Source organism: Apodemus sylvaticus, chromosome 2, assembly GCF_947179515.1.
Source record: "Apodemus sylvaticus chromosome 2, mApoSyl1.1, whole genome shotgun sequence".
NCBI lineage: Eukaryota > Metazoa > Chordata > Mammalia > Rodentia > Muridae > Apodemus > Apodemus sylvaticus.
The window spans coordinates 2,395,169-2,420,513 of NC_067473.1; the positions used below are offsets into that span (position 1 = coordinate 2,395,169).

Here is a 25,345-nt window from a genome sequence, read left to right on the forward strand (position 1 = left end):
CACACTGTGGATGGAAGGGAGAGTAGAGAAGAGTTGGAGCCCATTTCCAGGGGAGGAACCTGACCCTATGGGAGGTTTGACTTCTTAAAGTCACATTTTTGTGGCTGACATGGAAGAACCTGGTTCTTCCACTCTAAATCTCTTCTTATTAATGATTCTTGTAAAACAGAAATAACAGGATAGTTTTCTTCCCCCACTAAGGTTCAAGTTGAGCTACACCAGTGGTGTAGGCTGAGAGGTGGAGTGTGGTAAAGCCTTGGCCTTCCTGACGGGGCTTCTGGATTCAAAGCCACTTTCTTCCTGGTCCCTGTTGTCTCCCTCCCTGCTTGGCAGTCATCCTGTCCGCTTCTGACCTGGGTGTGTGTGGTGCTCAAGGCAGATGCAGCAGTCACTGATCCATTCTGCCTACTCTTGGCCATACAAGGTGGCCATTGTCCCGAGGCCTGCTCTGCTGCATGGCTGCAGGACAGAAGCTCCATCCTCAGGGCTGTAAGCTCCCACAACATTACTTCATTTCACAGGCCATCCTGGTATTGTGGGGGCACCTCATCTCTGCCCGAGAGGGGCTGTGCTGACACGGATTTCATACCTCTAACGGAATTCTGTAACACTCTTTACTGTGGAGACCTAAAGGGTACACAGTGAATGAGGGTGGATGTAAAAACTTTCAGCTCTGATTCTTCCCAATTCTTTACTGATGCACAGACAATGAGCGGGCACACTGTCTATAGCGAGGAGTGATGTGTCTCTGCATACATGGGAGGGATGTAGTGAATCCCTCAATTCCCTTCAGCTGTTGACTGTGCCCAAGGGACAAACAACTGTTGGACAGATGTGACTGAAGAGCTTCTACCACCTGGTCATGGCTCTGAGGACAGCTGTTCCTAAGGAAGGGGAGATCCCAGTCTGGGCCTATGCAGAGTGGAGAATGTTATAAGGAAGGGAAGAAAGGAGAAGGGCTGAGACATCAGAGCATATGTGGGCAGGGGCCAGGGCCAGCCATGATTGCAGTGACCCAGCTGGGACAGGAGGCCAGATCTCAGGGGGCAGTGGGGTCTTGCTGGAGAGCTGATATGACCTGATTACCTTTGGATCAAGCAAACAGCATGAGGCCCAGAATGGGAAGCTTGGTCCTACATTTGTGCTCTGGGTAGAAATGTTTCATTAAGATACAGGATATAAGGGTCTTGCTTAAAAATGAAAGGGCCACACATACAGAGCCTCTGCCTACCTCCTGAAGCGCCTGTGTGTTGCTTTGAATGAGAATGGTCCTCATAGGCTCATAGGTTTGGTTTTCATTTTTAAGATTTATTTATTTATTATATCTAAGTACACTGTATCTGTCTCCTCACACACCAGGAGAGGGCATCAGACCTCATTATAGATGCTCATGAACCACCATGTGGTTGTGGGATTTGAACTCAGGACCTCTGGAAAAGCAGTCAGTGCTCTTAACTGCTGAGCCATCTCTCCAGCCCCAAGGCTCATAGGTTTGAATGCTTAGTCTCCAGTTATCTGGGAAGGATTGGGAGGTGTGGCCTTGTTGGTGGAGGTGTGGCCTTGTTGGTGGAGGTGTGGCCTTGTTGGTGGAGGTGTGTCACTGAGGGTGGGCTTTGGGGTTTCAAAAGCCCATGTCTTCCCAATTAGCTAGCTATTTCTCTCTCTCTCTCTCTCTCTCTCTCTCTCTCTCTCTCTCTCTCTCTGTCTCGTTTCTCTCTCCCTCCCTCCCTCTTTTCCTCTCTCTTTTTCTCCCTCTCTCTCCTCTCTCCCTCCCTTTCCCTCCCTTCTTCTCTCTCCCTCTCTCTCCTCCCCTCTCTGTCTCTGTCAGTCTCTTTCTCTCTCCCTCTCTCTCCTCCCCCTCTCTGTCTCTGTCTCTGTCTCTGTCTCTGTCTCTGTCTCTCTCTCTGCTTTGTGGCTCAGGTATAAACTCTCAGCTCTTTTCTTCAGCACCGTACCCAATTGTCTGCTCCCATGCTCCCTGGCATGATACGTACTGAAGCTATAAGCAAGCTCCTAATTGAATGCTTTCTTTTTAATAAAAGAGTGGCTAGACATAACAGTGGTTGGGGACCATTTCAAGGGATGAGAGAGGGAGGAAGAAGAAACAGAAACTGTGACTGGGAGCTCATGGAATAAGTGCTCTCTGTTAGTGGTAGACACCACTGGGAAGAGAGATCATCTCTCTCCCAAGTTCCCAGAACCCAAGAGTGTCTGAAGGGTTTGGAACGTGAGCAAATGAGTTCGTGACAGAATGACAGAAGTGTGCACACAGCAAGGGCTGGCTTTTGCCGCAGCTCACTGGCTAGCCACTGCAGTCCTCATGTGCAGTGGCCATTCTGCAGAGCACTAGGGGAAGGAAGAGCATTTGAGAACACAGTACCCTTTGCCTGGACACCCTGCAAGAGAATTGCCATGCTAACCCTTCAAATACATAAACTGATCTGAGTGATAATTCCCAACTGGTTTAGTTAGGGATTCCATTGCTGTGAACAGACAGCATGACCAAGGCAACTCTTAGAAGGACAACATTTAATTGGGGTTGTTTTACAGGTTCAGAGATTCAGTTCATTATCATCAAGGCAGGAGCATGGCAGCATCAGGGCAGGCATGGTACTGAAGAAGGAGCTAAGAGTTCTATATATTGATCCAAAACAACCAGGAGAGACTCTCTTAGGCAGGCAGCCAGAAGGAGGGTCTATTCTGCATTGGTCAGATCTTGAAATAGGACCTCAAAGCCCACCCCCACAGTAATACTCTTCTTCCAATATGGCCACACTTACTCAAACTAGGCCACACCTCCTAATCCCTGGGCCAAGCATATGCAAACCACCACACCAGCGCTCTATGTCCATGGCCTTTCTAATGATTCTAAGGCCTAAACAGTCATATAATCAATCATGGCGTGCTTCATCAAGTCTAACTTAAATCCCATGATTTCTTAGCTGTATTCTTTTGCCTTACAACAGTCACTGTAACAGTCACACCTGACACTGCTAACCCAGTCTCTCACGGCTAGGGAGGTTAGGAGCACAGCAAACACTCTGCTCTTCTCAGATGGAAGACCTTTGAGCTCCTTCCTTGAACATTTCCACAGACACGTGCTGTGCATCTGCTCCTTGGGTGTGCAGGGTTGGAAGCCAGCTCCAGTACCCACAGGGGCTTCCTGGCCAACTTCACTGGATGTTCTTCATTTTTCACATTCTGAGCTATTGAAGATTTCCCAAGGGCCTTATTAAATGCTGTTTTCAAAGCTGCTCATTTATCACTGTCGAGATGGCAAGCCAACCTGAGAGGAGCCATCTCTTGGTGTCTGATCTTAAGAGCTCTGGAAGAGTCCAGTCTTGAATTTTCAAATGCTGTCTAATGTTCTGCACTGTCTCTGTAAAAAAATCCCATTATTCTTGACTCCACAGGAAGAAAGCCCCTCCATTCTCACCCCCAAACAACTTTGTATACATTTTCCAAGCTTGTACACTGACCTGCTCAAGACAGGAAGCAACTGGACTCCAGTTGTGCATTCTAAAAGAGAGGAAGCTCTTGTCCTGCCTCTGCCTGTCTGTTTTTACTAAATGGTTCTAGCAAAGCTATTTCTAAGCCAGGTGATTTGATCCGCATGGGAGGCACAGGCATACCTCACAGAAGGGAGGTGGGCGGGGCCTTCAGAGCACCAGAGCTCTGCAGAGAAACCCTAGACCCCTCAGTCAGCCTGGAGCTCATCTGAAGAGGAGAGACAAGGAAGATGGACCCCTGTGAACTTCCACACTTGTAAAGTGTGGAACCTTTGGAACGTTACCCTTTGGAACGTTACCCTTTGGAACGGTGTAATCTGGCCAAATTAGTTTTCCTACATCTTCAGTTTTGGTAACAATTTTGGAAGGAAGTGGCTCCCTGCTGTGAACAACTGTAACACCAGGCAGCAAATAGAGCTGCTGTATCCTGGGGGAAGGTCGGCCTCGCCTCCTTGTATTCTTCCCTTCCCTTCCCTTCCCTTCCCTTCCCTTCCCTTCCCTTCCCTTCCCTTCCCTTCCCTTCCCTTCCCTTCCCTTCCCTTCCCTCCCCTCCCCTCCCCTCCCCTCCCCTCCCCTCCCCTCCCCTCTCCTCCCCTCCCCTCCCCTCTCTTCTCCTCTCCTCTCCTCCACCTTTCCCTTCCCCTCCCCCCTTTCCTCTCCTGTCCTGTCCTGTCCTTTCCCTCCTTGCCTCCTGCCCTAGGAAGGTCTCATACTAAGCCCAAGCTGGTCTGAAGCCTGCTCTGTATCTTAGTTTTCTTTAATCTATCTGTCTCAGACTTCTGAATTCCTGAATACTAGGAATATGGGTATGAGCTACCATGCCTGGCTTCTCCTGGTGCAGTGATGGGGCACAAGGCCCTGAGAACCTATAGAGGTCTATTCATTCTGGACCACAGCATTTAAAGGTCCAGTAAAGCTGCCTACAAGTGAGAGCTGCTAACCAGAGGCACATAGAGTATAGATTGAGGATGACCAGAAAGACTTAGGCAGTACTCCTGTGAGTTCCACACCATAGGCATGGCCCAGAACCCTGAATGGTAGGGTTGGAAGGTTCTGAGAGCTCCTGGATGGGGCTGACTGCAGCTGTGTTCTCTGCTCCCCAAGGAAATTCACTCATTGCTGCATGACTTGTTATCATTAGCGCAGATTTACCTCAGGGAGCAATATTTACCTTTAAAAATAAAACAGCAAGGATTTGTTGCCTGTCACTTAATAGATTAATGTCTGCACGGCTCCTGATTGCAACTCTCTTTTTCAGACACACAGCTCAGAGACTGACTGTCCTCAGGGTGGTTGAGCTGTGGTGAGCATTCTCCCAGGTGAGGATATACAGTAGGTCAGAATAATCCTTTAGTTTGTGTATTTTATCCTAATATGGCTATGCACATTTATTGCAGCATTGTTCACAGCTTCATTTGTGTTAAACAGGAAGAGAGGAGTTGGCCTCAAGGCCTGCCTTCATGACCCCAAGAATCTGCCATTACTGAACTTTGCTGCTTTCCAACCTATAGTACTCTTTACCCACTATGGGTGACTTAGATTGGGTTTCCATTGCTGTGAAGAGACACTATGACCAATGGAAACTCTTACAAAGTGAAACATTTAATTGGGGCTGGCTTATAGTTTCAGAGGTTCAGTCCATTCTCATCTTGATGGGATGCATGGCAGGTTGTAGGCAGACACAGTACTGGAGGAGTCAGGAGTTCTACATCTTGACCCAAAGGCAACCAGTAGAGATTTTCCTTCCACACTAGACAGAGGTTAAGCACTAGGAATCTTCAAAGCCTGCCTACAGTGATACACTTCCTCCAACAAGGCCACACCTCCTAATAGTACCACTTCTCATGGGCCAAGCATGTGCAAACCACCCCGATGGTTTATAATGCTTCTTAGAGTTGGTACACAGAGGACTCAGCAAAGGCCTTAGAGTTAATGTAAGTTTAAACTCAAGGAGTCAATGAGCCTGTTGGTTCACAGTGATAAACCCAAATGTCAGCAACAAATCCTTAACTGGACACCTTGTTCTTTGAAACAGAAAGGGAGGTACTATTTCCCTCCCCGTGAGTGCTGAGCGCACAGTCCTAGATCACAGCTACTTACTGCCTTCTGATTATTTTATGCTTAATGTTAGGACCACACACATATACTAGTGAGCTGATTCACTAGCAATTCATTTAAGCATTCATTTTTTTTCCAGTGCCAGGAAATACTTACTGAGCACTAGGCACTTTAAAAGCTTTATGCTTTTATGCTCAGACGGTGAGGAGAGAGGCCTACCTATATCTTACATGACATTGCATGTGACAAAAAAAAATGTTACATATTGAGATGTGGGGCCTCACAGGAGTGCTGACAGAATGTGTTGGAGATGACATCAGGAAAGTTGCTACAGTCAGGTTGACACCTGCTCTGTTCATTGTTAGCCTTTAGGAGGTCAAACAAGGTCATCTTTCCATTGGAAATGGAAAGGTCTCTGTCTCCATTCCCGCGCACTGGCTTTGGATAGGGAAGGGGCTGACCTGAGGAGGAGTGCGGAGAGTTGTGTATAGACTCATCTGCACCCAAATGCTGTGGGATGGAATTCTAGGCTGGGGGCCCTGACTCCTTCACTGCCGGATGGGTCTGGTGCATTCTAGAGGTTTATTTCTAACGATGGCTTGACAAGGAGCAGGTGACGTGTCAGGCACACAGAGACCTCGGCAAGAAACCAGTGCTGGTGCCCTTTTCTCAGTTAGGAGGCAGCTTCTTATTTTCTTCCCTCACTACTGTGGCTGGGCATGGGTGCCAGGCTGGGCACACTGGGCTTTTGACCACAAAGTAGGGAGTGTAGTGACCGCATCTATAGGAGGATCAAATTTTTTTTATAAGTCAACTATTTTTCTTTTAAAGATTTTATTAGTGTGTGTGTACTACATATACAGGGGCCTGCAGAAGCCAGAGGAGGGTTTCAGGTCCCGGGAACTGGAATTACAAGCACGTACGAGCTGCCTAATATGTGTTTTCTAAAAGAGCAACAAATGCTTTTAACTGCTGAGCCATCTCTCTACCATGCTGACCTCTTAAAGATACAGGCACTAGTATACTCTGTAGGCTTCTGGAAAAGTTGCAGGTGCTTCCTGTGACTGAGGGATAGGTTACCTGCTGCCACCCCCAGCCCCAGCCCCAACACACACACACACACACACACACACACACACACACCAGGTCTCTGTTCTTCAGTGGTTCTTCCAATTGTCAAACTGATTTAGACCCATTGAAATCTCTGGTTGGCTAGACTCTTGAAGAATTGCTAAGATTCTTCTGTGGCCCAATATTTCTGCTTATTTGCAAGGCAGTGGCATTGAGGTGTAACCAAGCAAATAGAACTGTATATTGGAGGAATACAGATGACTCTTGATTTGCAACACAGTAGATCACCAACCCAATACCGCCCCTGCATCTTTAAGAGGTGACTGGTCAGTGTGGCTAGAGCGACGGCTCAGCAGTTAAAAGCATTTGTTGCTCTTCCAGAAGACATGTCAGACAGCTCACACCTTCTGCAGGACTTTAAATGCAATTGTGTTTTAGGAAAAAGGCAGCTAAAAATAGCTTTAGTTAATCTTCTTACAGATGAAAGAGAAAGTAGTGATTGAGTCATAGCCACAAATATCAGAGGGGCTCTGTGCAGGGAGACCCAGCCTCTTGAAACAAAGCTAAACAGGATTCATAGCAATTACCTGGTGGCCTGGGTGTGACCTGTCACAATGGGGCCATGACATACATATTCTTCTCTTGGTCGTCTGACTCATCCTCACCATAGACTCATAGCCATGAGTAGTCATGGGCAGCCAGTGAGTTTGGACTGGAAACCTTACACCAACTGTTCATTGTGGGCCTTCTTCATTATACTGTCTGTGATAGTTACTATTGATTGGCAACTTGACAGAATCTAGGCCCACCAAGAAACCACACCCCTGGCATATCTGTAAGACCCATCTTAAATGTGGGTGGTTCCATTTTATAGACTGGGGTTCTCTTTACTGAGGATACTTCAGGTGGCTGTAGTCATGCCTGCTCCTCACTGAAGGACTGGATTTTCATACTGTGAGCTTATGGGACCATGAAAGGAGGCCTGTATTCTGGTTGAGCTAGGTTTAAACCTCAGTGACCCAGCAGATGTTCCTACAAGGGTTGGAAAGCGTTGGCCACACTCCCAGACACTAGGTTCCTGATACCAGGTTTCAGCTCGCCATAATTCTGTGGCCATCAGTCACATAGGGCAATGCCCCAAGCCTCTCCACAGGTGACCACAGATCATGTAGCCTCAAGACAGATCTCCATTTTAACGAGTTACCAAAGGCCTGGAGGCTTAGCCAATTAAGTCTTCCTTCCTTCCCAGACACTCCTCTCTGCATAAGGTATTTAACCTCAGGCCAGCCCTGAGAACATGGGGTATGAATTCACTCCTCACAACTCTCTGCCAGGACAATAAGTGCTTTAAAACCATGGACTGCCTCTTCTCATCTGGATCTGCCCTGCTGAAGCAATGGAGCAGGTCTTCCTTTAAAGAGCTGCGTCTAGTCTCATGCAAGAGGCCTCCCTGCGCTTGCCGAGTAAGGCAAGCAAGCCGAGGACATTCTCTTCCCGCTCGGGAATCAGCCAGAGAGCTCCTCCGGCCATTTTCCCTTCAGGCCTGGACTAGAGGCAGCTCCACTGGCCTCTACTCAGTTCTCAGCTCTTCTGAGACATCCAGCAGTGTCTGCCATGTCCAAGAGCTAGAACTTGCTGTCCCAGCGCCCAGAGGCCTGAGCCCGAGGCTGGATGAAGGCCGCCATTTTAACCCACGTGAGCTAAACCAACCTCTTCCCTCCTTGAGTTGCTTTTATCAGGCGTTTGCAACAACAATAAGTAAAATGGTCTATGTGCCATCCTCTGTGCTCCAAGGGCTTTAACCATCTTAGTTTTGCCTGTTTGGGTTCATCAATGCCACTGATGTCAATGGGTCAAGCCTATGTCAGCTCTGGAGGCTTTCCCATGATGACACAGCTGACTGGGGCACAGCTTCATAATGACGAACACGCCCACTTTACCCATAAACCTTCAGGGATGGTCGTGAGCTTGCAGAACCATGTGCAACAATGCACAGCACATTGATAACTCCCATGTAATCCTCCAAAGAACTTCATCTACACACATGGTTACAGGTCTAGCACTCAACTAAGTGCACTGGATGTGGGAGCTAAGGATGCATTAGGGCTTGAATGTATTGTGGTGTGTGAGTTGTAGGTGCCGAGAGCTTGTTGCCAGGTGGTGGCACCATTGAGCAATGATTGGCCCATAAAGACACTGATGTCATTCACGGAATAACCCATCAACTCATTCCTGGCCAGATAAGCCACACAGCAGGTGGAAGCGGCAGGAGCTGCTTCACGGATACCCCACCCCTGCGTTTTGTCTGCCATGAGGTGAACAGCTCTGCTCTACCACACACCTTCTCACATGGTGTTCGGCTTCTACATGAGCACCAAAATGAAGAAAATGAAGAAGGCAGCCAACCACGGACTGAGACTTCTGAAACCCTGAGCCCAGTGGAACTCACTCAAGGCTGACTCTCAAAGGTGTTTTCCCATAGTGAAGGAAACCTTTGGAATGTAATGATATTCCGTGTGTGTGTGTGTGTGTGTGTGTGTGTGTGTGTGTGTGTGTGTGTGTGTGTTGTTTGGGTAGGTGTGCTTACCTGTATATACACATTTGGAGGCTGGAGGGTTGATATTAGGTGTCTTCCTCTGTCATTTTCTAGGTTTGTTTTTATTTTATTTTATTTTATTTTATTTTATTTTATTTTATTTGAGATAGGGTCTCTTGATGAACAGTGTTCCATTTTAACTAGCCTGGCCAGCCTAGGAGTCCCTGTGGTCTGCCTGTTTCTGTACCCAGTGCTGGGATGATAGGTGCCCTCCCCAGCCCATCATGGCCCGTTTTTAAAATGAGAATTCTCTATCTGAAAAGAAACAATGGTTTTATATAATCAGATTCTTTGGTGCATTTATCTAAAACTTAATCACACACACACATACACATGTTTCACATACCACACAATACATATACCATATACACACCACACATATCACACACACAAACACATACAACAGACACACACCACACATACAGCACACACACACAGCACATGTACCACACACTTACTCACACACACATCAGATGTGTACAGTAATAAACAGCTTAGAAAACATGAATGGTAAAAATCAAAGCACGGCAGCTAGCCCCAGCCTGCTTACCAACTGCTGGCCTTTGGGGCCCCACCCTGCATACTGAAGCTTTGCGTTGCTGACTTCTGGTGGGTCCAGACTCTGAGGGTCCCTGAGGAGACAGACAGACAAACAGAAACAAAGCACAGTGTTGGGACCAAGAATATACTCTGCTTCCCTCGTTGCCTGACAGCCGCCCTCGCCTCTTGTCTTTTACTGAGAATGTCTTACTCAGCCTCCACAAGATTTCTGCAGATGTACACAATTTATATAAAGCTGAACTATGTCCACTGCTACTTAATCCAAATGGTAAATATTCGTCAGGAGAAAACATGCAGAGAACGATATAGATCAATTTTTTAAATGTCCAGGGAAGTTAAACTTAAGCGAAACCCCACAGCCAAGCAACCATAAACCCCACAGCCAAGGTCTGCATCATTTGCTCTCCTTGCAAATGATTCTTTTCTAAGTATGAAGCCAGGTCATTCTGACCTGTGAAAGCCAGTGGCCTCAGGATGAATTGTATTTTCTTACAGATACAAAGAAGGAGAGAGGGAAAGAGGGAGAGAGGGGGAGAGGAAGAGAGGGAGAAAGGGAAGGAGGAGGGAGGGAGGAAGGGAGGGAGGGAGAGAGGGAGAAAGGGAAGGCGAGAGGGAGGGAGAGGGAGAGAGGGAGAAGAAATTAAATATGTTTTTCCCATTCAACATCTCTTACATTTTTTGTTTTGGGGAATATTTTTCAATTGTGTCTACATGGGAGCCAGCCTGTGCATACACTTATGTGTGCACTGTGCACACATGCATACATTCTCAGGCGCACACGCATGCGTGCTTGTGCATGTGGGAGCCAAAGGCTGATGATGGGCATCTTTCTCAATCACTCTCCACCTTAATTTTGGAGTCAGCGTCCCTCACTGAGCCGGAAGGACATCAGTCTGACTAGCCTGAATAGCGAGTGACCTGTAGGGATTCTGTGTCCTGACACCGCAGTGCTGGGATCACAGCTCAAGCACTTAGCTTTGACATGGTTCTGTGAATACAAACTCTTCATGTTTTTACAGCAGCATTTGACTGATCCATCTCCCAAGCCCCACATTTTAAATTCTTAATTTACAGATACGGAAAATTCCTTAATAACAAAATACTATATATTCAAATGTCCTAACAAATAAAAGCCATGAAAAAACACCAGGAAAGCATCTGTAACTCTGCTATCCCTTGAATATTTCAGTATCGTTTCTAGCTGCTGCTGTCTTCCATAGGTAGAAGGAGCAGTCTTCATTTATTTTTGAGAGAATAACATCTCAATTCTTTGTAGAATGACATCTGCCAGGAGAGCCCTGCCCTGAGAACATGGTCCCTACACTGCAGAGAGAGACACTAAGGTGTTTGCTTGTGAATCAAGAGAGAGCAAACAGAATGTGGTTTGTCTTTGGGAAAGGAAGACATAGAGTTTTAGGAGTTTCGCAAAGGGAAGAGGCCAGAAGGACAAGTATGGACCAGGCCTTTACATGGTCAGGGAGGGCTTCAAACATGGAACATTCTAGAGTAATTTCAGGAGCACTGTAAGAATCAAGACAGACAAAAACAGGAGGGAACAGAGGAGAAGATGAGAACACAAGGTTCCACAGCACCTCACAGGAGTGTGAAGACAACAGGCCAGATACCGGAAGGCAGCTGTGATGACAGAGGAGCTCGGTGTAAAGGGGGCCTGGACATACAGGCCCCGGTGGGTTCTTAAAAAGCTCCAGAACCATCCAGATATCTGTAACCAAACTCACGGCCCTAAGGTGGTGGCTGCTAAAATATGAGAACAATTAACTAGAGCCTTCCCCATGAGCTATCTGTGCGAGAAGATTCCGAGAATACCACAAGATGTTCCTGCCCTAACCGCAGAATGTTCCTGCTGGCATTAACTCCAGGTGTCCCCACCCGGATGACCTCTTCACTTCCTGCTTTGATCACTAGGGGTGTCTCCGCCCTTCCTTCCTTTGTTCTTGTGTGAAGGTCAATTCCTTCTCTGTAAGCCTTAAAACCCGTTGGTCTCCCCCACATTAAATGAGACCTTGACATAAAGATACCCCGATTGCTTGGTCTCCCATTCTTTCTCCTCCCTTTTGACCCTCAGGTAGCACCTCTTCGGGACCCTGGAATAACTGGACCTGCTGGACGGGTCACTGACAAGGCACAAAATCATTCGAACAACCTAAAATATATATTTATTATTTGTTAGCATACAGTAAAGCAGAAGGAGGCTGTGGAAAAGAGCAAAGTTTTCTATAAATCACGGCAGAGTGATGGGTGGCACTCACAGAAGAGCTTGTGTAGTCTACTAGCTGCAGCATCTTAAAGGGATTTAGGAAAATATCCAGGCATGGCATCGTTTGTGAAAAAGAAGCAAAGAAATCTGAAGCCATCAGATTGGTCGGCTAGCTACAGGGCTTGGTGGAATGGGTTGAAGGTCTGTTGGTACTTGGCCTCAGTCATCTAAGAATGTTGTGAAACTCAAGAGAAATGATGTATATTAAGTCAACAATACTCCAAGGGTGTGGTTCTCTCCTTCCTATCTAGTGACTCTCAAACTCTCTAAGTCAGCCCAGTGATTCCAAGATCCCCACAGTGAGCTGCCCACTGGGGTTACAGCAATCCACCAGGATGCCCCCAGGGGAGGAGGCCAGGAAGTGGTGGGATTCTACCCTAACAGCACAGACCTTGGCACAATAGAATAGCTCAGCCCAAATCCCTCTTCCCCACATTCCCGCAGAGAGAACATTAATGTTTGTCTTGTGGATAACATCCAGTATTGCACCGCGCATGGAGATGGGTAGCCATGTGCCACAGAAGCCAGCTTAATCCTTGATCAACTGACAGGTAATTAATTTGGCCACACATCATAAGGCATGTGTGTGTCCTTAGATTTTCATTTAATTAGCTGGACCAGTGGGTTGAGTACTGATAAAGTGTTATTGTAATGACTATCTGATGAAAGTTGTTTAAAAGGGATACTAATTTATCAGATATAAAGCCAAGTTTGTTCTCTGGAACTCAGCAGTGACAACAAATCGGTGAATCCCTAAGAGGGCAGGTGGGCTGAGGGTCCCCACTCCATCACCCACCCATACTTGCTATGGTGAATTAAATCTCTGTTTTTACACTGGGATCCTGCAGTATCAGATTGTTTTGCTTTCTAATAAAAGTCTTTAAGGTGGCACTCCCTGTGTCCCTCTATTGTGTGTCCTTGCTCAGTGAATATTCTGCAGTTTCTCTTCATCTGTCTACCCCCACACCCATGCTGGTGGCCTTTATATGGTCCTGCCCAGTGTTATAAATACAAGGATGTTATTGAATATGCCACATCTGTCCACAGGAGATAGATGGACCATGTCCACAGTCGTTCCATGGAGAACCACTGAAGAACTGTACAGAACCACAGTCTCTCTCCCTCTCCATTCTCTGCCTCCCTCTTGTTCTCCCTTTCCTTCTCCCTTTTCCTCCCCCACCCTCTGTGTATGTGTGTGTGTGTGTGTGTGTGTGTGTAACTCAGTTTGCTACTGACCTCTGTCATATCCTTCTGGTAAGTCCTGGCTTCTCAATTTCATTCTATTACTTAATCTCTGTTCCTGTTCCCTCTGTCTCCTTGTGGAAGGCTAGCAGATGGCCCTGTGCTCACCTCTAGGACGAACCTGCCACTCCTCTGCATGCACTGCATCCATGCAGAGATGCTGTGGTGAGCAGGTAGCCAGAACCACAAGTTCAGATCCAACTGCATCTGAGGTTCCCATGACCAAGTCCCGTTTCTTGCCTCTGTCTTTTTGAGGCTGAGAAATGTATGCTGTGTCAGGGAGACTCTTCCTCTTCAGCCTGCTGCCACACCCCCTTTCCTCTACAGGTGACATCACTGAACTCTGCCTTGTCAGTATCAGCATCTTGAGGAGCACACTGGCCAGGTTCTCTGATTTTCAGGACAGCACACCTTAATACGCACTGGTCCCTCAGTGTGAAAACAGCATCCTTTTCTTGGCTGAATAATGCATCGTGTCCCAGCCTGTAGCCGAGACAATTTTCCTTTGCACTTTGCTTCTGGGAAAACTGTATTACTACTGTGCTTTAAATCACTCTAAGTTCTCAGAAGAGCTGACAATAATGTAGCCCCATTATTAATATCTTGCCTGGGTTTTACATTTGTCAGTTTATGCTATCTCTCGCTGACTCCCATGGTTGACTTTGGGGTTTGTGAGCTAGGTTTGTGTCCTATGGGTTTAGATAAGTGCATCCTGTCATGCATTTCTGTGTCAGTACCACAAGGGAATGTCACTGCTTGTTCCACAAACTCTCAGTTCCCTGCCAGGGCAACTGTTGTCTTCTCAGCCCCTGGTTCTGCCTGATCTAAGAGCTCCCATATCTGCAGTCTCTTCAGACTGGCCTTTCTTTTGATAATGAGCTCAGGCTCTAAGGTTTGGCCTGTTTCCAGGACTTCACCCACTCTCACAGCCTCTTCTGTCTTCTCTGCGTTCCTAACCTCAGGGTCCCATCACAAACTAGGCAAGACAGCGAATGGAAACACGCTATCTGACCAGCACCCTCCCACATCTAAGCCTTGCTGGCTGTACCCACACATGTTAATAATTTTCCCCCTCATGGTTCACCAGGGATGGGCAGATGGCTCTGTGGGTAATGTCCCTGCTGTACAAGGACCTGAGTCCAGATCGCCAACATCCACAGAAGCAGAGCAGTAACCGCTGATACACACCCAAGGTATCACATGTGCCTGTGGCCTGTAGCCTATGGACACGTGGGTATGGGTGACTATGAATGCAGCCTGAACACAGAACTCATAAATGTACTTAAAACATTATGAGCACTTATTTATATTGTGTTTTGTAACTCAATTATGTGGTTCTCAAGTGTAGACTTTGTAGATGATAATGACAACATTGTGTTCCAGTTTTAAAATGTTGTACATGCTTGACAATCTGGCCAGTGATTCCTACCACATACTGGGTTATTCTGAAATTCTCTCTCTCTCTCTCTCTCTCTCTCTCTCTCTCTCTCTCTGTGTGTGTGTGTGTGTGTGTACACAGAGTAACCTGCTGACTAACTTGGGGGCTGTCTAGTGCCCTCAACACCCCTCCTTTACCTCTCTTTATTCGTTTATTTTGAAGAATGGTCATTGGGCTCTATGATGGATCATTCCTGGGTAGAGATGGATTGGTACAAAACTGATTAAGGAAGAATAAAATGATCTGGACTTCACATTGCTCAAAATAATCACAAGATCCATTCTGATTTTGCTTATTTGAGCAATAAACAAAACAGGGCATAAATCATACTGGATTCTGAAGAGTGAATTAGCGCCCAGCCAAGTTTGCTCATTTATCTTCCAAAGCTATTTTGAGGGATTGAAAAGCTTCCCCAACAGCAATGGCATTTAGGAGGAAGAAAAGCTAAATTTTGCTTTTTTTCCCTGGCATTAAACTGTCATGACTAAAATCATAAAAATACCCCAACCCCGCATCTTCAATGTCAAATATTGTGAGTTTTCTTGAGTCTTCTCATATGTTTAGCATAGTGGGAGACACAAAAAGATACAAGTTCGGACCTACTTTAAGTGCTGTCTACAATAGGTGGACACTGATTACAGTGCATAGTAGGTCAGCAAGAGGAAACCTTCAGTTACTGAGGGGTCAAGAATAGTATTTGTAATGACTGAAACCCACTCAGTACCTAGATATGCCTGTTGCCCTTTTAGTGTATCACAAATCATTCACAGAAGTTCTTGTGTTAGGGGTCTCACACCACTAGAGCAAGCACAGGAGCCCTGCTACTGTCATATTAGTGCCCCACCTCCACCCTGTCCCTCATCCCACGTGAGTTCTGGACTCTGGTCACTGATGTGCAATGGGGCGGCTTGGCTGAGACCCCCATGTGTTCCAAGGAAATGCCAAGTCGCATGGAAAGAGAGTCTGCCTTATTGGTCACTATGTCCCCAGGTCAGCCACCTTCAATCTACCCCAGTTAAAAGAAGAGATGAGACAGGTCAGGGTGGGTCTGGGGTGGGTGGTTGAACCATGAAACATTTTGGCAGAGATAAAATGTTCTAAAGCAGAGAGGCAATGGCGGCCAAGCCCTTCAAATATTCTACAAACCACCAAGCTGTGTGATTTAGATCTGTAAATTAAGGATGTGAGATGCATTCCTCAAAAGGGCTTGTCAAGGGAAGCGAGGAAGGAGAGAGGGGAAAAGGGAAAGAAAGGTCAGGAGCGGAGAGAGCCAAGCTCTCCCCCCTTCATTTTCCATACATCTCCTGGTGAACTTAAGGTGACCCCCATGCTGGCTGAGGAAGCCCTTCCCGAGTTGAGCCGATAGGTGCCTACCTGCTGGAAAGTTCGAACAGTCCCACAGAAGACAGCACAGGTGGCCGCCCTAATCACCCATCCCTGTCCTGTAGTCTGTAACCGGCTAGAGCCTGCCACCCCAGGCTGTCTCCTCACACTCCGCCAACACAGAACCTGCAGAATTAACAGGCTAGCTGCAGTTTCCTCTCTTGTTGGCCTCCAGGCCGCAAGGGAGCTGCTCCCTGCTGCGGGCGAGACTCAGAACTCTGCGTTATCTTTGTCCTTTATGGCAGGCCCCATCATGACGTCATGGTCTCATTCCTCCTTGGGCTTGTTGTCTTGGAGGAGGCATCCAATCAGTGTGTCCAGTAACAGATCATCCTGTCAGGACTAGTGATGTGGGAGTCTCTGACACATGGGAGTTAGACTCATGAAGCCCCAGCCACAGCAGGATGTGCAGGCCTAGGCTAATGGCCTTACCTCTCTGGGCAACTATCTACTGCTCGAGGTGGGGTCGTCCATCACTGGTCACTGTTCTTGGCAGTCAATTGACAGAGGTGACTGCTCTGCTACTGGTGGAGGCTGATGGGCTGAGTGCACATAATTTCCAGGTTCCTTGTTCATCCCACATAGCCGGGCTAGGCTCAGTTAGCATGCTGTACCACACCGTTGGCACGCCAGGACTTACCCTTTTGGAAAGTAAGGGACAGTAGGTGACTCAGGCACACGGACAGCTGTCCTCTGTGAGCCTGGGCCTCCTTCAGATGGAATAAGAAGTGGGCTTGCTTCCCCTCTTCTCGGCTCACCTATCAGCTATATAGTTAAATACAGGCCTCCACACCTTTAGGCGCTTCTGTGTTCAGCTTTTGGCAAAATCCCACTTTTGAACAAATGCTTACACAACCTGCCCTGAGCTGGAGGCAGGAAAAAAAAAAGGCAGAGAGTTCTTCCCAGTGTGGGTAAGGAGACCAGACTAGAACATGCCAAAGGCAGACAGCAGCATCCTTCAGGACCATAGGTGTGTCTGATCCAATAGCGGGGACCTGTTTTCAGTGGCTGTGAGGGCCAACTTCCCAAATTCTTCACCGATGGCTATAGTCTTCGTTAACATAAGCCATGTCAAAGATGCTCTGATGTCTGAGAACAGGCCCAGGCAACGAGGCAGCTGGGCTCAGAGGCTCAGTCTGACAGAGAGGGCTGTGTGTTCATGGTAAGCTCGGGAACACAGTGCACATGCCAAAGCTCCAAGCTGCAATAGGTATCTACACACATGACTACGCAACAGACATGTGTCCATATAAGTACAGAGGCATAGCTCAGACTCTGTGGGAGAGGCCGCCCCAAGCTGCTTCTGCTGTCTGAGGGCAAAGGAAGCCTTTTGAGGAATCATTTTAAACCAGCTAAAATGTTTGTGATGACAGATTGGAATAAAGGAAATATAGGGAAGCCAGTCCTGGGTCCCTGCAGAGCTCAAGGAGGAATTCGAAAGCACATCAATGGTAGGCAGTCTAGGAGAACGACATAGATGTAGCCAAAGCTCTGGGATCTCACAGCCATGGAAGACCTGTCTCTGTGTGACTGCCCCTACCCCTCCACCCAAGAGAACTTGATCAAACTGCTAGCTAATAGGTTTGAAGTCTATGGCACGGAAACTGGCTTTTCTACTGGAAGACTCTACCAATATTTTTAGAACAGTTCAGCGAGTGCAGATTCCCTTCAATCTGCCTGTGCATTCCTTTCAGTTTCTAAAGGCAGAGCTGAGTGCTTGGAGACTGAACTCACAGGATCAGGGGCCTGTAGTCAGACAAGGGCCTGAGAGAGTCCTGGTGTAGAGAGTGCACAGACCAAGGCTTCCTGGATGTGGGGAAGGTTCAGGGGCTGCCAAGGTCACGGTATCACCACAGACTGCAACCCAGTGCTGAAGCCATGTTGCGCTAGGGGTCTGCTGTGTTTCCCAGCATCCATCTCCTTTATGCTACACATTGGCAAATTGTCAGGGCCAGAAGTAGTCAGGCTGAAAATAATTAACACCACTGGAGCAATTTGGAGGCAAGAGCCCATCCTCGCAGACAGGAGCTGAGCCACAGCAGGGCCAATTTGGGCGATGCCTGACATGACGAGGTCCGTGGAGAGTGTCCTTTCCTGACTCACACAGCTGCAGATGCTGGGGACTGTAGTCATTAGCAGCTGATGCTGCTCAGGGCTGAGCTTAGCCAGTAGAGGAGGGGTGCTGGGAAAGTCATGGAAAAGGAGACCGCAGAACTCCATGGGCGCAGAGAGAGTTGATTTGGAGTTAACAGCAGTGAGATTGCAGGATGTAACAGTGCGGGCCGATGGAGTTTGACATGTTAAGGCATTTAGATCATTCTCTAACCACTGGCTTCTCCAGCTGTATTGGGCATAGCACTAGTATTTAGTGCATTACTAATACTCAGTGCATTATTTATACCTAGTGTAGTACTAGTACCTAGTACACTACCTAGTATAGTATTGGTACTTAGTGGATACTAGAGTGCTAAGCATAACACTGGAACTGGGACACACAGTATGAGTACCCAGCACAGTACTGGTACCTAGAAGTCATAAGATTTTAGACTAACAATGCTCTGAGAGCTTCTTCCAGCACTTCTAAAGGTCTGTAGGAATTTGCCTTAGGGCAGAAGTGTGGTGAATAAGAATTAGAATTCAGAGATATAAAACCTTGACCCTCTCATTAGTTATTAGAAACCTGACTGTCTACATTTCTGTTTATGGAAGAGATTAACTCCAAAGAGGTCAGGCCATACCACCCTCCTAGTGGAGTTGGGGCCTCCACACTTCATGGCAGTAGAAAGGACAGAGGAAATTCTAATCTGGACTCTCAAAAGCATGGCTTCTCAAAAGCAACTCTTTGTAATCTGTGTGCTCTGTAAATTGCTTCTTGAGTGTCTGAAATCCCACAATTCTCTGCTGTTGACTGAGTCAGGAGTCTTAGAGTCAGGAAGCTATGTGGCCATCATGTGTGTGCCCCAGTGTGTGCCACTGGCCTCTGCCCTCGGTGTGGAATTCTTGGAACTGGGTGGCTGGATCGTGGTGTGTCTCTCTGCGCCCTGCCTATGAAGGCAGCTGCAGAGGTACCTACTGGCCAGGCCAGCAGCTGGCAGGAGACACTACATCTGTTCTGCCTCTGGGGAGTCACAGCCTGCCTACCTTTCTCTTGATGGACTGTGCATATGTTTAGTGAGACTAGAAGGTATTCAGTACTTGCTCAAGCAAAGCTGCTTCCCAGCTGGAAACTCCGATGCCTGAGGATGGACTGCCACCTACCACCTATGTGGAGTAGCTCTGAACTCCACACCTGATACCCCAATCAGAGCAGGTCCAAGCAGGTCACCCTCAGTTCTTCCTTTGAATTTTCTTGGGGTGACTGGAGAAAGGTGGTTCTTGCAAAAGAAAGTCTCCTTAACAATCTGGCTAAGAGGTGAAGCATTTGGCCAGCACGCAGAGCCCGAGGCCTCTTTATGATGCTTAGGGTCCCTCAGTCCACGCATGTGGCAGCCCACGCCACATCTGGTCTCATTTTGGATTTGGACTCATCACATATAAAGTGTTCCACAGAGGCAATTTGTGGGAAGAAGGGGAATTAGCCATCAGCAACTCAAGGTCAGGCAGTGTCACCCGAGTCCCTAATTGTCTGCTGAGAAGACAGATGCATTGTTGTGTTGGGAGTATAGCTCTGTATACACAGAACCAGAGGTTCCAAGCTATGTACAGAGCCATTGCCATGACACTGGAGCATTCTCCAGCTAAGCAAAGACCAGGTGGAGGCCATGAGGCTCAAAAGTTACACAATGAAAGAAAGGTGTGTGTGTGTGCACATGGGCTCCAAATGACACAGCTGCTTTGAGTAACACTTTAGACATTTTAAATTAAATTAACCACATATTAATTATATATTTGAGCTGGTCTACTTGAAGGCATTTACCCAAGAGAACAGAAGATATATGTCCATATACAAACTCTCAGAGCAGATCCACTCATAACAGCCTCTAATGGGAAACAACTTAGATGTCAATCAGAGGTGGTAGGCTGAAAATTGGGTAAATACACACAATAGGTCACAGGTACCTGCTCCAACATGGGAATCTCAAAGAAGGAATCTCCTCCAGAAAAGAGTGAAACACACACAGTACAACTCCATGTGCACACATTCTAGAGAGGCAGAGGGAGCCAGGCATAAGGCACATGCCTGCAGTCTAGCACCTAGGAGGCTGAGGCAGGAGGATCACTGTGAATGTGAAGCCAGCCCAAACTAAAAAGCAATTCCCAGGACAGTCTGGGATACAGATGGAAACTCTGTCCCAATAAGTGACACCAAAGTAAAGGGGAGGACAGATGACATGATGGTTGCCAGGAAAACCCAGAGGGGTGGAAGGAGTATGTGGCACTTTGGGATGCAAATGCTCACACCCTGGCCATAGGTGATGCATCTATTGGGCTAACCTCTGAAGGTTCAGAGTTGTGAATTCTGTTGCAAGCAAATGGTTAGTGAGCCCATCACCGGACACACAGTCTGTGTGGTGCGCTCTTTACCCACCAGTCCCCTAACCCGTCTTCTATGTAGATGGTTCGTCCACTGCCTTCAACCTGGTCAAGGCTGTCCTTCATGTCTACTCTAAGCCAATGCTGAAATATGGATACTATTGGATGGAAACACACACATGCACACACAGAGATAGATAGATAGACAGACAGATAATATCTTTAGTCTTCTTCTAGGAAAAGTTCCAAACACTGAAAGAAAAAGGAAGGTGTCTAAAGCAATATGAAATGCAACAGCTAGCAAGAGGCATGTGGCCTTCCACAGTGTGCCCAGCACTTTCCCCACACTCAGTTATACTGTGACCATAGCATGCATTTTCTAAATGTAGCCATACTGGGACATAAGCATGGTGCAGAGTAGCAATGATCTGTAGACAGATCTGTGAATAGCTGGCCTTGGGGACACACATACAACTCTCTCCCAGGAGACTGACATACATGTGTCTCTAATTTTGCACAACTTAAAACCTATCATGTGATTCCTCACACGAGAAAGTGATCAACAGCCCAGAGGGAGAAAATACAGGATTAGATACTCTGGTTCTATTTTTTTAGGGAAAGGGTGTTTATTTTAGCTTATATTTCCAGGTTACATCTATAAGAGCTGGAAGTTAGGGCATTGGGAGCTCAAAGCAATGGGGAACATCATAGCCATTGCCATAAGAAAGCCTTCAATATCAGCACTCAGGAATACTGACTTATAACTTAATAATCTGGAATGCAGGCTGAAGTTAAGACTACGTCCCACTAGGTGGAGCCCAAGGGAAAGATGAGAGTAGATAGACCCGGGAAGTCTTAGGAAAGGCTGCCTTGTACAATGCATGCGCCCTAAATTCTAAAAAGTCTTTGATTTCTTTCTTTATTTCTCCTTTGGCCAAGGTATCATTGAGTAGAGTATTTTTCAGCCTTCATGTGTATGTGGGCTTTCTGTTGTTTTTGTTGCTATTGAAGACCACTCTTACTACATAGTGATCTGATAGGAGGCATGGGATTAGGTCCATCTTCTTATATTTGTTGAGGTCTGTCTTGTGACCAATTGTATGGTCAATTTTGGAGAAGTTACCATGAGGTGCTGAGAAAAAGGTATATTCTTTTGCTTTAGGATGAAATGTTCTCTATATACCTATTAATTCCAATTGGTCTAAAGCTTCAATTAGTTTCATTGTGTCCCTGTTTAGTTTCTGTTTTCCTGATCTGTCCATTGAGGAGAGTGGAGTGTTGAAGTCACCCACAATTATTGTGTTAGGTGCAATGTGTGCTTTGAACTTTAGTATAGTTGCTTTTATGAATGAGGGTGTCTTGCATTTGGAGCATAGATGTTCAGAATTGAGAGTTCTTCTTGGTGGATTTTTCCCTTGACCAGTAAGAAGTATCCTTGGACACTGTAAATCGGACAAAATGGCAATCAACAAATTGGGAAAAGACCTTCACCAACCCTACATCCGACAGAGGGCTAATATCCAATATATACAAAGAACTCAAGAAGGTAGACTCCAGAGAGCCAAATAACCCCATTAAAAATTGGGTACAGAGCTAAACAAAGAATTTTCACCTGAAGAACTTCGAATGGCTGAGAAGCACCTTAAGAAATGTTCAGCATCATTAGTCATTAGGGAAACGCAAATTCAAACAACCCTGAGATTTCACCTCACACCAGTCAGAATGGCTAAGATTTAAAACTCAGGAGACAGCAGGTGTTGGCGAAGATGTAGAGAAAGAAGAACACTCCTCCACTACTGGTGGGAATGCAAGTTGGTACAACCACTCTGGAAATCAGTCTGGCAGTTCCTCAGAAAACTTGGCATGACACTTCCAGAGGACCCTGCTATACCACTCCTGGGAATATACCCAGAGGATTCCCAGGCATGCAATAAAGACACATGCTCCTCTATGTTCACAGTAGCCTTATTTATAATAACCAGAAGCTGGAAAGAACCCAGATGTCCCTCAGTGGAGGAATGGATACAGAAAATGTGGTATATTTACACAATGGAATACTACTTAGTAATTAAAAACAACGAATTCATGAAATTCTTAGGCAAATGGTTGGATCTGAAAAATATCATCCTAAGTGAGATAACCCAATCACAAAAGAACACACATGGAATGCAGTCACTGATAAGTGGATATTAGCCCAGAAGCTCTGAATACCCAAGACACAATTCACATATCAAATCATTCTCAAGAAGAAGGAAGGAGAGTTCCCTGGTTCTGGAAAGGCTTGATGCAGCATTGTAGGGGAGTACCAAGACAGAGAAGTAGGAGGGGGTTGATTGGAGAATGTGTGGAGGGAAGAGGGCTTATGGAACTTATGGGGAGGGGGGAACTTGGAAAGGGAAAATCAATTGGAATGTATACAAAGAGCCTGCAGTGCTTTCTATAGATGAAGGTACATACTTAAGATGACCTCATTAACATATAGTTCTGAAGGGTGTAACTGTGTCCAGAGCAGCACACTCTTTTGGTGCTCATTCAGGAGTGGTGGCTGGCTAGTGATGGCTAGTAAAGATCCTCGAGGAAGAAAAGGAGAAGCAGTCAGCCATAGTTCAGGGCTCACAGAGTGTGGTCCCAGTAGGACTCCCCTCCAATGCATGCCATTTTAAGACTATCTTTCCAGTTTGCTTTCATGTTAGTAGCACTTCACTAAGGGTAGGAATAATCTAGTGATGCAGGGTCCAGAAGCTTTGATGGTCGCTCACTTTGCAAAGCTAGAAGTGTGTGCCAGGCAGGTCCCGGAGACAAGGAATCTCCAGAAAGGAAACATGCCAAGCTGCAGAGGAGCAGACCTGGGTGACCTTCCCACTACTGAACCCTCCCATGATCCATGTCTGCAGGACCCCACACACATGCAAAGCCCTAACTGAATGCAAGCCTCTCCTCTCCACTGCCCTTCATCTACTCCATGCAGAAGTGCTAAGTCTTGCTAAGAGCTTATACGGTCTCTCTTATGTTCAACATGTCTGGAGTGTTCTTGTCATGCAGAGAAACCACACCAGGCTGGGGTTCAGGTTACTCATTTTCCAAGCACATCCTACAATTCTCCAACTCTGCAGGTCTCCAAGGGCCCTGGCTGTGTGTGCACATCTTCCAGCCAGCATAGACTCCCTGCAGAGGCCAAGCTTAAGGATGACTGTACCAGGCCTCAAACATCTTTTCATGTCTTATCTAGTAGAATAAACTCCAAGAAAACCAACTGAGTTGCAAGGCTCAGCTCAATTCAGTCTTCACCTCGACTTGCACACAGACTTCTATTCCTTCTAAATTTGGAAGGAAGCTTTGCATATCAGAATCAAGTTACCTTATCATGCGCTGTTCCACAGATTGGTATCTCCTTTCTTTTTTCTTTTTTTTATTCGACATATTTTTTATTTACATTTCAAATGATTTCCCCTTTTCTGGCCCCCCACTCCCTGAAAGTCCCATAAGCCCTCTTCCTTCCCCCTGTTCTCCCATCCACCCCTTCCCACTTCCCTGTTCTGGTTTTGCCCTATAATGTTACACTGAGTCTTTCCAGAACCAGGCCATTCCTCCATTCTTCTTGTACATCATTTGATGTATGGATTATGTTTTGGGTATTCCAGTTTTCTAGGTTAATATCCACTTATTACTAAGTGCATACCATGATTAATCTTTTGAGACAGGGTTACCTCACTTAGTATGATGTTCTCTAGCTCCATCCATTTGTCTAAGAATTTCATGAATTCATTGTTTCTAATGGCTGAATAGTACTCCATTGTGTATATATATACCACATTTTTTGCATCCATTCTTCTGTTGAGGGATACCTGGGTTCTTTCCAGGTCCTGGCTATTATAAATAGGGCTGCTATGAATATAGTGGAGCACGTATCCCTTGCTGGGGAATCCTCTGGGTATATGCCCAGGAGTGGTATAGCAGGATCCTCCAGAAGTGACATGCCCAGTTTTCTGAGGAACCGCCAGACTGATTTCCAGAGTGGTTGTACCAATTTGCAACCCCACCAGCAGTGGAGGAGTGTTCCTCTTTCTCCACATCTTTGCCAATACCTGCTGTTTCCTGAATTTTTAATCTTAGCCATTCTGACTGGTGTAAGGTGAAATCTCAGGGTTGTTTTGATTTGCATTTCCCTAATGACTAATGAAGTTGAGCATTTTTTAAGATGCTTTTCAGTCATCCAAAGTTCTTCAGGTGAAAATTCTTTGTTAAGCTCCGTACCCCATTTTTAATAGGGTTATTTGGTTTTCTGGGGTCTAACTTCTTGAGTTCTTTGTATATATTGGATATTAGCCCTCTATCTGATGTAGGGTTGGGGAAGATCTTTTCCCAATTTGTTGGTTGCCGATTTGTCCTTTTGATGGTGTCCTTTGCTTTACAGAAACTTTGTAATCTTATGAGGTCCCATTTGTCAATTCTTGATCTTAGAGTATACGTTATTGGTGTTCTGTTCAGGAACTTTCCTCCTGTACCGATGTCCTCAAGGGTCTTCCCCAGCATCTTTTCTATTAGCTTTAGAGTGTCTGGCTTCATGTGGAGGTCCTTGATCCATTTGGAGTTGAGCTTAGTACAAGGAGATAAGGATGGATCAATTCGCATTCTTCTGCATGTTGACCTCCAGTTGAACCAGCACCATTTGTTGAAAAGGCTATCTTTTTTCCACTGGATGTTTTCAGCTCCTTTGTCAAGGATCAAGTGGCCAT

General features: G+C 46.4%; 1 protein-coding gene across 2 annotated transcripts in view; it reads right to left on the bottom strand.

Annotated features, from left to right (window-relative positions):
* Positions 1-25,345, bottom strand: part of Dpp6 (dipeptidyl peptidase like 6) — a 659,720-nt gene that overhangs the window by 161,362 nt on the left and 473,013 nt on the right. For both annotated transcript variants that reach the window (XM_052172969.1, XM_052172970.1), the window contains exon 7: positions 9,785-9,866. In XM_052172969.1, coding sequence (XP_052028929.1) covers positions 9,785-9,866 — 82 coding nt within the window. The remainder of the gene's footprint in view (positions 1-9,784; positions 9,867-25,345) is intronic.